The sequence below is a fragment of the Mobula hypostoma genome, chromosome 14, assembly GCF_963921235.1.
Source record: "Mobula hypostoma chromosome 14, sMobHyp1.1, whole genome shotgun sequence".
Classification (NCBI taxonomy): Eukaryota; Metazoa; Chordata; class Chondrichthyes; order Myliobatiformes; family Myliobatidae; genus Mobula; species Mobula hypostoma.
Genome location: NC_086110.1, coordinates 1,273,342 through 1,286,521, shown reverse-complemented (window position 1 = coordinate 1,286,521; position 13,180 = coordinate 1,273,342). Strand labels below are relative to the sequence as shown.

The following is a 13,180-nucleotide window of genomic DNA, read 5'->3' as shown; positions in this document are numbered from 1 at the left end:
CTTTGGCTAGCGGCTAAATATAGGGGGTGATAGCCCCCGGCCCGGCCAAACTTAAGAAATCTCATTTGGGTGGATGCTGCGCGATGTGTGTATCCTGTTACAAATCAGTACCCCGAAATAACAAGCAGTATACAATATGCGATTAAACGATTAATTCTGACTTGACTATATGGTTAGTAAAGAAGACCCAAAAAAAAAGAGCTGAATCTTATGAAACAGTCTATTGCACAATGTTGGAATTCACTGATCACCAATTGTCCACCATTGACCTCCCCCGATCGGCGCTGCCCTTCAGACCCTCACTCCAAGTCCACCCCGTCTGGCGGTCTACCAACCCTCTCCATCCGCGCCTTCCCTCCTCATTTCTCCTGGCAAAAGACGGTGAAGAATCTCTCTTCCAGACTCAAGAAAGAACAACAGCATTCCAAACCCCATTATCTCTAGTCATAATCCAAACATTGCTGCTACAGAGAAACCATTACATTATCAGTGAAACCTTGCAGCATGTTACACAGCAGTGAAACCCTACAGCATGTTACAGTGGTATTTGTCATGTGATCAGAACGTTGCTCATTGATACAGCATCATTAAATTAACCCACTCTTTCTACAAAGTTTGCTTTGCGTTTCCTGGATCTAAGTCTTGGAACTCCCTACCTTACAACACTAAAAATACCTACTCTGAGAGGATTGCAACTGTTCAAGAGGATCACTCACCAACAACTTCTCAAGGGCAGTTAGGGATAACAGGTAAATGTGGAGTTTGCCACTCAAAATCCAGTTCTCTAAAGTAAATAAAAATAAAATTTAGAACCGCAAGGGAAAGCTACATTTCCAGAGGAGTGCAGTTCACAGTATACAGATATTTTTCATAAAAGTATTCCAAGTTTCCATTGTCCTCACATTATGCCCATAACCATTCAGAGATTTCCAAAATATTTCCATGTTCACTACAGTCATTCAATTATCTCTTGCTGCCCAATTTCTGATATATTCCATGCCCATCACAATATTACTTTGCAATATGGCTCAAAATAGATTGTAGCACTCTGATAGACTCCATATTTTTGTTTATGAATATTCCGTACTACTTCCTCGTACACTCTTCCATAATATTCTGTCCAATCCTATTTATTTGGCCGTCAGAACATGGGTACAAACAATACATCATCGAGCTTTCTGCAAATCTTATTGTTGTGTATTTAGCCAATGAGCAACACTCAGTTGGTGAAGAGAGAGATCCAATGAGGATTGAGGAGAAATGCAAAAGTGACCAGCTGTCTCAGCAGGAACAGACTAACAACACAGAGACAAGTAACTACAATTCAACAAAACATCAGAATAAACCCAAGAAGGACTTGGGGCCAAGGTGAGGATGTTGTCCTGTAATATCCAAATTATCAATTGTCAGATCAGCCCTGTTGCCCTGATTTTCTCTCTATCTTATTCTCTTCACATTCACGTCATTCCCCCAACTCAATATCTACCTTTACTATGTATTGTGGACTGTTGACCTTTCAACTTGGACATTTTTTTGGAATGTGGGAGGAAACTGGAGCAACCAAGAAAACCCACGCTATCAGAGTCTATACAAACTCCACACAGCCAGCACAGAGAACAAAACCTGGGTTGCTGGAGTTGAAGTAGCAGCTGTACAAGCTGCAATTTCTTGGTACAGTGGCTTTAAATTAAATTTTTTAAAAGTGGCTTTATACAAGCAATATTAAAATATACTGGCCATCGTACTATAAGGTGAAGCATTTTGTGCTTTTTGTGCAACTGTACCACAAGTGACTTTCCTGGTCCAACCATGTATATGCCACGGTCATGAAAGTGTGGCAGTGCTTCTATTTCATCAAGAGGTGAAAGTAATTCAACATGTCCCCATTGATCATCATCAACTAAAGAAAGCATTCTGTCTGGAAGCATCAAGGCTTGCATGGGAACAACTCCACCCAAGTTTGCAAGGAAGTGCAGTAATTTGTGGATATAGTTCATAAGAAATGGGAGCAGGAGTAGGCCATCTGTCCTGCGAGCCTGCTCCGCCTTTCAATAAGATCATGGCTGATCTGGCCATGGACTTATCTTCACCTACCTACCTTTTCCCCATAACCTTTAATTCCCCTACTATGCAAAAATCTGTCCAACCTTGTCTTAAATATATTTATTGAGTTAACCTACACGGCTTCATTGTGCAGAGAATTCCACAGATTTAACTCTCTGGGGAAAACAGTTCCTCCTCATCTCTATCCTAAATCTACTGCCTCAAATCTTGAGGCTATGTCCAGTAATTCTAGTCTCATCTACCAGTGGAAACAATTTTCCTGCCTCTATCTTATCTATCACTTTCATAATTTTATGTCTCTATAAAATCTCCTCTCATTCTTCTGAATTCCAGAAAGTATAGTCCTGGCTAACTCAATCTCTCCTCATAGTCTAACCCCCTCATCTCTGGAATCATCAACCTGGTGAACCTCCTCTGCACTGCCTGCAAAGCCAGTATATCCTTCCTCAAATAAGGAGACCAGAACTACAAGTAGCACTCCTGGTATGGCCTCACCAGTACCCTGTACAGTTGGAGCATGACCTCCCTGCTCTTAAATTCAGTCCCTATAGCAATAAAGGCCAACATTCCCATTGCCGCCTTGATCGCCTGATGTACCTGCAAACCATAGAAACATACAAAACCTACTGCACGATACAGGCCCTTCGGCCTACAATGCTGTGCCAAACATATACCTACTTTAGAAATTACGTAGGGTTACCCATAGTCCTCTATTTTTATAAGCTCCATGTACCTATCCTGGAGTCTCTTAAAAGACCCTATCGTATCCGCACCACCTCCATTCCTGGCAGCTCATTCCACACATTCACCACTCTCTGCGTTTTCTAAAAGAAACAACTACAACAACAGTTCCTCTGCACCTACTTCCAAGCTCCTTAAAACTGTGCTCTCTCATGTTAGCCACTTCAGCCCTGGGAAAAATCCTCTGACTATCCACAGGATCAATGCCTTTCATCATCTTATACACCTCTATCAGGTCATCTCTCATCCTCCGCCGCTCTAAGGAGAAAAGGCCAAGCTCACTCAAGCTATTCTCATAAGGCATGCTCCCCGATCGAGGCAATATGCTTGTAAATCTCCTTTGCACCCTTTTTATAGTTTCCACATCCTTCCTGTAGTGAGGTGACCAGAACTGAGCACAGTACTCCAAGTGGGGTCTGACCAGGGTCCTCTATAGCTGTAACATTACCTCCCGGCTCTTAAACTCAATCCCACGATTGATGAAGGCCAATACACCGTATGCCTTCTTAACCACAGAGTCAACTTGCGTAGTAGCTTTGAGTGTCCTATGGACTCGGACCCCAAGATCCGTCTGATTTTCCACACTGTCAAGAGTCTTACCATTAATGCTATATTCTGCCATCATATTTGACCTACCAAAATGGACCACCTCACACATATCTGGGTTGAACTCCATCTGCCACTTCTCTGCCCAGTTTTGTATCCTATCAATGTCCCGTTCTAACCTCTGACAGGCCTCCACACTATCCACAACACCCCCCACTTTCATGTCATCAGCAAAGTTACGAACCCTTCCCTCCACTCGCTCATCCATCTTTTGTGATTCATGCACAAGCACTCCCAAGTTGCTCTGCACAGCAGCCTGCTACAAATTTTTACCATTTATATAATAATTTGTTCTTTCATTTTTCCTTCCTAAGTGGATGATCTTGCATTTAACAACATTGTGCTTCATCTGCCAGACCCTTGTCCACTCACTTAACCTATCTATATCCTTCTGCAGATTCTCCATAACTTCTACATAATTTACTTTTCTACTCAATTTAATGTCATCGGCAAACTGAAATACGGTACACTCAGTCCCCTCTTCCAGATCGTTAATCATGGACAGTTGTGGGCCAAGCATCGACTGCTGTGGCACACCACTCACCACTGATTGCCAACCAGAGTAACACCCATGTATCTCAACTGTCTGCTTTCTATTAGTTAACCAATCCTTTATCCATGTTAATGCATCACCCCCAACTCTATGCATCCTTATGGATAAGTCTTTTATGTGGCACCTTATTGAAAGCCCTCTGGAAATTCAAGTAAATAATGTCCACATATTCCCCTCTATCCACTGTGCTTGTTATATCCTTTAACAACTCTAGTAAGTTTGTAAAACAGGACCTGCCTTTGCTGAATCCATGCTGTGATTGCATGATGGATGTATTTTTTTCCAGATGCCCATCTATTTCTTTAATTATAGCTTCAAGCATTTTCCCAGCTACAGATGTTAAATTATCTGGCCTGTAGTTACCTGCCTTTTGCCTACATCCTTTTTTGAACAGTGGCATGACATTAGCTGTCTTCCAATCTATTGGGACCTGCCCAGATTACAGAGAATTTTGGTAAATTATCACCAAAACCTCTACTACAACTTCTGCCATTTCTTTCAGTACTTTGGGATGCATTCTATCAGGACCAGGGGACTTATCTTTCTTTCTGCCCACAAGTTTTCTCGGCACTATTTCTTTGGTGATAGATCCAAACATCATGGGAACTAACCTCCCTTCGCCCATGGACTCCGTCTGCACTTCTCACTGCCTTGGTAAAGCAGCCAACATGATCCAAGACCCCATCCACTTTCAGATATCTTGTCTTCAATCCACATGCACCCTTCGCCCCAGCATCTAGCAGAAAATACAGAAGTCTAAAAGCACATATGACCAGGCTTGACGATAGCTATTATACCACCATTATAAGACTATGGAATGGACCACTTTTTGATACGGTGGTCTCCTGCCCACAATCTACCTTGCTGTGGCTTTGTGCCTATGTTTGCCTGCATTACTTTCTCTGTAATTATAACACCTTATTTTTATGATTATGAAGACTCATAATCCTCTTTTATTGTCATTTAGTAATGCATGCATTAAGAAATGATACATTATTTCCTCCGGTGTGATATCACAAAACACAGGACAAACCAAGACTGAAAAAACTGACAAAACCGTATAATTATAACATATAGTTACAAACAGTGTAACAATACCATAACTTGATGAAGAAGTCCGTGAGCACAGTAAAGTTCAAAGTTTCTCAAATGTCCCACATCTCACGCAGACGGGAAAGGGAAGAAAAACTCTCCCAGCCATGCTGACCACAATCCGACTCTGAGTCATCCGAAAACTTCGAGCTCTGATCAGCTCTCCGACACCGAGTACTGAGCGCCATCTCTGTCTGAACGATTCAACCTCCTTCTCGATCGCCAAAAGCAAGGCCGGGGATTTTGAGGCCTCCCCTCCGAAATATTCACAACCACACAGTAACGACAGCAGCGAACAGGCGTTCCAGAAATTTCTCCAGATGTTTCTCTGTGCTTTCATGTCCATTCTCCATCAAATCAGAATTGTCCACGGCCCCTATTTAACAGATACGATATCATTTTCACCGGAGGGCTGCGCACGCGTGGCGCACTGCCATCTTCTCCTCCCGCTTATATTGTGCTTTTGCATTTCCCATTTGTTACCTTGATGTACTGATGTGATGAAATGACCTGTATATATGGCATGCAAAACACAGTCTTTACCCTATTTCAGTGCATGTAGTAATAATAAATCAATTTATCCAATTTATAAATTTAAAGTAGGAAGTTTTTAAGGGGAAGGAGAATAGAGATATTTATGGAAGGAAATTCCAAGCTTTAGGCTTCTTATAGCTACAGATATAAGGTGATTCAAGTCTGGAATTCTTAACTGGAAGAGCACAGGTGGAGAACTTCAGGAGCTCAGAGAGAAAGGGAAGAGATGAGTAGGAGAGGTTCTGTGTGGGGAAACATGAAAGCAAGAGTGAGAATTTAAAATCCAACAATTGCTAAGCAGGAGCTAATGCGGATCAATAAACACAGTGTTAAAGAATGACCCTGACCTTGTGGAGTTTATAGTTGGTGTAATGTGGCTTTGGATGACCTCTGGTTTGGAGAGTATCATATGAGAAACTCTACTCAAAGGTTCAAAGGTCCAATTTAATGTCAGAGAAATGTATACAATATACATCCTGAAATGCTTTTCTTCGCAAACATCCACGAAAACAGAGTGCCCCAAAGAGTGAACGACAGTTAAAAGTAAGAACTCCAATGTCCCCCCCCAGCTCCCCTCCCTCCCGTGCGTAAGCGGCAGCAAGCACCAACCCCCTCTCCACCAGCAAAAAAAAGCATCATCACCCACCCTCAAGCACGAGCAAAGCAATAGCAAAGACAAACTTGCAAAGACTTTGCATTTGACTTACCACAGGCTCTCTCTCACCCCCTAATAAGGGAGAAGGAGGTGTCTCCGTTTTTCCCAGCGAGCGGGGAGACGTAACAAACAACTTGCTGGTTTACAATGCTAAAAGTCTGTTATGTCACTTTTTCTGAGGTCTCTTCCCAAAGAGCTCAAAGATCCAAGGTCTTTGGGCACAGCAGTAGATTTTCCTCTTTCAATATTTTTATTAGTTTCTGCATAGAAGAATACAGAGTACAAGAAGATATGTTATAAGTCAAAAGAAAAAAAAATAGTACCAAATACATAGTATTAAAAATACATTTACAATCTCAAAACCCTGTATTCATAAAAATTAAATTAAATCATAATATTGAAATATAATAATTTTGTTATACAAAAAAAAATCTAAGCCCTAAGTCAAAGCTGTTAGGAAAAGTGAGAAAAAAGGGGAAAAAACCCTTATCATATAGTAACATATTATTAGCCACCATCTGTACTTTTACAACAAATCAAAGGTTTTGAAAATAACTTAAAAATGGTACCCACAATGTATAAAAGTCTTGGCTAGATTCAAAAACTGAACAACGGATCCTCTCTAAATTTAAGCTTGACATAACATCACGTAAACATTGAGCATGAGCAGGTGGAACAGCATCCTTCCATTTAAGCAAGAGTTCCCTCCTAGCTATAAGATAAATAAAAGCCAAAATATGTAAATCAGTTGTCTCCAAAATAAAGTCTTTTCCTCCAACAATACCAAATAATGCGGTCAAAGGGTTAGGCTTAAAATTTACCTTGAAAAGTACTGAGCAAGTTTGGAATACTTCCTTCCAGCATCTTTCAAGGCTCGGACGTGTCCAAAACATGTGAATTAATGAAGCTTCTCCATTATTACATTTATCACAGAAAGGAGATATATCTGAATAAAAACGAGATAGCTTATCTTTAGACATGTGAGCCCTATGAAGCACTTTAAATTGTAAGAGAGAATGATGGGCACATAACAATGAAATGTTAACCAATTTAAAAATTTCATTCCAAGTTTCCTCAGAGATTGAAGTCTGTAAATCTTGTTCCCAAAGATTTTTAATTTTGTCTACAGAAACATTTCTCATTCCTAGCAATATACCATAAATATTGGATATTGAACCATTATAAAAAGGTTTCAAATTATAAATTACATCTAATAAGTCCTTATCGGAACTTATAGGAAATGTATATAGTTGAGAATGCAGAAAGTCTCTAATTTGTAAATAATGAACAAGTGAGTTTTGGGTAAACTATATTTAGCTGCCACTTGCTCAAATGTAAGAAGACTTCCTCCAACAAACAAATCCTGGAAACATTTAATACCCAATCTATCCCATTCTTTAAAAACTGAATCGGTCATCGAAGAGTTAAAAATAGTTAGAACAAATGGGATTAGACAAAGAAAATCTCAATAGACCTAAGAATTTCCAAAATTGAACCCAGATGTTCAAAGTATGTTTAACTACCAAATTTTCAGTTAGTTTACTGAAGGATAACGGGAGTGAGGATCCGAGAAGAGAAACAATAGAAAATTTATTAACTGAGTTAGCTTCTAAAGAAACCCATATCGGACAGTCCTCACAGTTAATATAATATGTCCAAAACGTAAGATAGAGCAGTAGATTTTCCGACTCCCCCGATGACACGCGGGTCTCTTGCAGTGACACCGACTCTCAATCCGTCCGTCTCCAGTGCCCCGAGATCTTAGGCTTCCAAATCCAAGCTGGACTCTCAGGCATGCCGAACAACTGTCAATCCTAAAACCCAGAGACCGGGTCCCAATCCCGCAGAGAACGGAAGTCAGCGTGTAACTCCAGGGCAGGGTCTTTAAAAGAACCCTGAAAGGGAAATATAAAGATATTAAAGATGGAAATAGAGCTGTTTCTGAAGATGCAAGCAAAGAGTCGCCATTTAGCGCCATTGTCACTCCGCTCCGCCTCAGAGGTTCTCTTGGAGAACTCTACTTGGAGGCTCGGAGGTTGTTTGAACTGTCAAGTCTAGTGGTGATATATGGTTGAAAAGTTCCATTGGTTGTGGATTTGATCTGAGGCAACACCTTGAAGGACTTGAGAGGGGGAAGGAAGATTAGAGTTGGGATCTGCATGAATAGAAAGGACAAAAGTTATCTGTTTATGTAGAGGATGTGATGGTGTATCATCACAAAGTGAGAGGACAATACCAAAAGAGATAGAAGATAGAAAAATTTGAATAATATGAAGACCAGGAAAGCATGTTTGGAGGTTAGCAGTTTTACGAGAGTAGGGTTTAATAGAGAGACTGGGAAGCCATTTTGATGAAAACATTGGAGAGGACATGAGGAAATAGAAAAAACATTAAAATCAGGGCTGATGCACAAGGTAACGATGGAAGAACTTTAGCTCATGGTTCATGGGAACAAGAAGAAGTAGCAGATCACATGGTTTTGGTGTTGAACATTATAAGTGAGAGGGAATGTAACAGGGAAGGGGATGGGGTTTGAAGGATGGTTTACAGTGAAGGATTTGTAATTACATTCCAAGATGATTGTGGGTTAGTGACCCATTTCTGTTAGAAAAGAGCTGGAAAGTGTGTTTTATTTGATTCCAATGTAAATGGCTATTGTATGGGATATTTGTCATTTTGATTTATGGAGATGAAGGTGAAGACTAGCAGGAGGAGAAAAATCGTTTGAATTCCACATTAATAAATGTGAAGATAAGTGTATGAATAGATTTGTAGGTGGAGAAATCTGGTGGTGAATGGAGAGTTGAAGGGTGAGGATTGACACCTCTGTTTATGCTTAGGGAGCCTTTAATCAAGAGCAGACAGAAGTGGAGGTGTTTTCTCATTTTCACCATCTGTTTTCTGTTATCAGTGATCACTGGATTGCTGTTGGTAATATGCGACTTCTTCAGAAGGTGATTGTGTAGTAGTTGAGTACCTGGTGTGTCTGCGTGATCATTTGAGAAACCAATGTCTCTTGAACTATTTTTGCTTTAATGTGAGCATATTGTATAGCTGCTACCATTATGTGATGTTGATACAGTGGTTAGGAAATGGCATTGTAAATCCTGAAAGAAGTTTAGAAAGCTGCCTCTACCCTTGATGATCATTTCCTTGCTTTTATCAACCTGATGCCAACTCACCTCCAATTTGATTGTCTTTCATAGTATACAATTGTAGTCCAAATACTCCCACTCTTCAGCTGCACTTACATAGCAGACACTTGTTGTGGCAAACACCCCCTTTGGAGGGTGAATGTGGGAAGGGTGGGATTGGTATGGTGACTTCCTCTATATTAGGACATGGATCCACTGAAATTAACTGAATTTTAGAATATTTGTAGCAGTGCTGAAGGATGCTTTCGCCTAGCTCCATACTGTATTGCAACTTTCTCCTTTATGTGTACGAACTGTTTGCACCCAACAGCCATGCTTCTTCCTTTAAATGAGTTAGACAATCCAATTACAGGCTCCTGGTCCTAAATAACCCCCCTATCCTTATGGCTCTGTTGTACTGGTGTAGCTATATGCGTGTTGACGTCTTAATCATCCACTGCCAGTCCAGGTGAAGGATATCCACCAGAAAGTCCCCTGAACTTCCTCTTGTAGTTTGATTTCTTTTTTCCCTGATTACTGTGTCTTTCTCTTCAGCTTCACCTAGTCAGGTAGCCAACCTGGTCAGTAAGAGACTTAAGTCTTTAACCTTTTCCCCATTAACACACTCTGTACACAGCTCATCTGTGAAAACTGACTATGGTAGCTTTGCAAAGTTCAAAGTACATTCATTGTAGTGTTTACTTTAAAACAAACCAGAACCACTGGGAGACTAAGCCAGCAGGTCAACACTTTATGACGTGCTTCAAAAATAACAATGTTCCAAAGTTGAAAAAGGTATGCTCGATCCTTTACTGTATTACGAAACCAGCCAAGATGAACAATCTTGTAGTGACTTAAAATAAACTAACGGAATGAAATTAGTAATATAGCATTCAAATTAAAGAAGTAATGAAGTTAGCAATCAAGCTAATGTAATTAAGAGAAGTTAGCAATCTAGTAACATCACAATTAGCATAACTAAGCAGTCGACTAAATTAGCATTCCATATGTAACTAAATATTCTAATAGTGTTCCACTAGTATCCTATTTAGTGATTGAATAGTGGTCAACAAAACAAATATCCTTTTCCGTTGCTCTACCCCTCTCCACCACACTAAACTAAACAACTAACCAAGCATAGGTGTGTATACGTAACTATACTCATTTGCTTCAACCACGTCCCAGCCAATGTGACAGATTATCATAATAAACAGGCCACAAAATGTAATACAGAAATAAAATAAATATGACTCCAACAGACAGAATATAGATACTTGACTCCTACATCACAGACCCTTAATTATTACGTTGTGAAGCCCCTTTTTACTCTCCAGAGATGAGGCTCATTAACCCCTTGCTAACAGCCACTGGACTCAGTGGTGAGAAAACCATCTTTCTCAAAGTCCGTGCATTTAGGGTTGATATGGCTTGGGTTTCGGCCACCTGAACCCTGGTCTTTGTGAATACTGTGTAAATACTGCCCCCATGCAATCAGCCATCATCAAGAAAAAACAGATTGCACACTGTATACAATTATAAAGAAAGTATATTTACAAATTCAGCTTTATCGAACAGATAGTAGGAAAAAGAAAATAAAAACAATTAAAGGGCCCATTAGAGTTAATCCAGTCCAAATGTGAGCATAAGTTGGGCTCATCTTGAAGTTGTCTTTAATTCGCGCACTGGACCCGCAGTCTGTGTGAAAGCACACACCACCTTCCAAATGTTGCTTGAAATCTATCTCAAACAAACTGGCTCCCCCACAAGAGTATTGGTTCTTCCTCCTTAAAGCCAGTCATCTGCACAAAGCACCTCGTGCAACAAGAATAGCATCTTCAACTATTTTCCCCAGTCCTCAAGCTCCTGCCAAAAAGACCTCAACCCCCAACAGTGTCCGTCACAAAGACCCCTCAGCCCAGCATTCTCTAGCACTTTCTCCCAATCTCACCATCTGGATTGGCTGACACAACATTCCTAAACTGAACAACATAGCCTCTTATTTTTAGCTCAGATGCAGACATGCTAAAAGCAGAGCGGACTCCTCTTGCAGAACTGCTAAAATGAAAAGCCTACAGCGTAGCAGTAAAAATCTTAACCAGGCATTCCATTTTCTCCTCCCCCCGCCCCCCCCCCACCAAAAATGGTCATGTCCTCATGACTTTGAAATTTACCAACCCATCATTAATAACACAGTTTTCAGAGGAATTTCATGATGTCAGGATCTCCAATCCATTTGTAAACGGTAGTGACATATCTCACTAGGGGGTAGATGCAACACTCGGTGAGTCATAGGCCAGCCTATCTGGGAGGTTCCTGACTCTTTGAATCCTCTTTATCCCACCTTCAGCTCCTTCAGTTTTAGCCACCCTTTGTGACCCTTCCTGTCTACCAGAGAGTGCCTCCGCTGTCTATCACTCGTATCACCTGGTGGCTCAGGTCCCCCTGCTCCATGACTGAACTTAACTTCCTCCACTTTAAGCAGGTGCTGCCAAACATCTTCACCCTCCACTGGTGTTAACTGGCAAAACCTGTCTCGGAAAGAGGTGTCCTTGGTCGCTGTAATAGTATGGGAAGCACTCCTAGCGCAATCAACATCAGACTTGTCAGTGGAACCATCTTCGCATCAAAGCATCTTCTCACCATAAGAAAGATCCAACCCACATCTACTCTATCAAAGCCTTTTAACATTCGATAGGTCACCCCTCATTCTTCTGAATTCTTTTTTTCTGGTGCGTGCTTGCGAGTCTGTGCGTGCGTGTCCGTGCGTGCATCCGTGATGTCTTTTTCATGGCTTTTATAAGGCGCGGAGCGAGAGAGAGACTGTGGCGCGCCACTCCTTACACAGACATTTTCGCAGTATTTTCCCTTTATTTTACGAAGTCGAGTTGCGATCTCAACACTCAACCTGGCACGGATGGAAAGCGTACTCGGGAGCGGACCCGACTAATTTCGAACCCGGGAACCTCCATTCCCGGGTCTGGCGTAGATGTCGTTGCGCCACCAGCCGGCCCATTCTTCTGAATTCTAGTGAATGCAGGCCTAGAGCCATCAAATGCTCTTCATATGACAAGCCTTTCAATTCTGGAATCATTTTTATGAACCTCCTTTGAAACCTCCCCGGTTTCAGTACAACCTTTCTAAGATAAGGGGTCTAACCCTGTTCACAATGCTCCAAGTGAGGCCTCACCAGTGCTTTATAAGATTGCAACATTACATACTTTTATATCCTAGTCCTCTTGAAGTGAATGCAAACATCGCACTTGCCTTCCTCGCCACAGACTCAACCTGAAATTGACCTTGAGGGAATCCTGCACAAGGACTCCCAAGTCTGTTTGCATTTCAGTTTTTTGTATTTTCTCTCCATTTAGATATTAGTCATCCCTTTCATTTCTTTGACTAAAGTACATGACCATACACTTCCTGACACTGTATTCCGTCTGCCATTTCTTTCGCCATTTTCCTAATCTATCCAAGTCCTTCTGTAGCTCCTCTACTTCCTCAAAGCTATCTGCCCTCCTGTATCTTCATATTGTCTGCAAACTTCCATTACCCAAACCATTGACAAATAACGTTAAAAGAATTGGTCCAAATGCTGTGGAAAACCACTAGTCACCAGCAGGCAGTCAGAAAAGGCTCCCTTTATTCCCATACTTTGACTCCTGCCAAACAGCCACTTCTTTATCCATGCTAGAATCTTCCCTGTAATATCATGGGCTCGTAGCTTGTTAAGCAGCCTCATGTGTGGCACCTTGTCAAAGGCCTTCCGAAAATCCAAGTACAAATCCAAAATCAACTGATTCT

General features: G+C 41.2%; 1 protein-coding gene across 2 annotated transcripts in view; it reads left to right on the top strand.

The window, feature by feature from the left end:
• dnaaf1 (dynein axonemal assembly factor 1) overlaps positions 1-13,180 on the top strand; it is a 169,074-nt gene that overhangs the window by 60,061 nt on the left and 95,833 nt on the right. For both annotated transcript variants that reach the window (XM_063066575.1, XM_063066577.1), the window contains exon 7: positions 1,206-1,368. In XM_063066575.1, the coding sequence (XP_062922645.1) occupies positions 1,206-1,368 (163 nt within the window). The remainder of the gene's footprint in view (positions 1-1,205; positions 1,369-13,180) is intronic.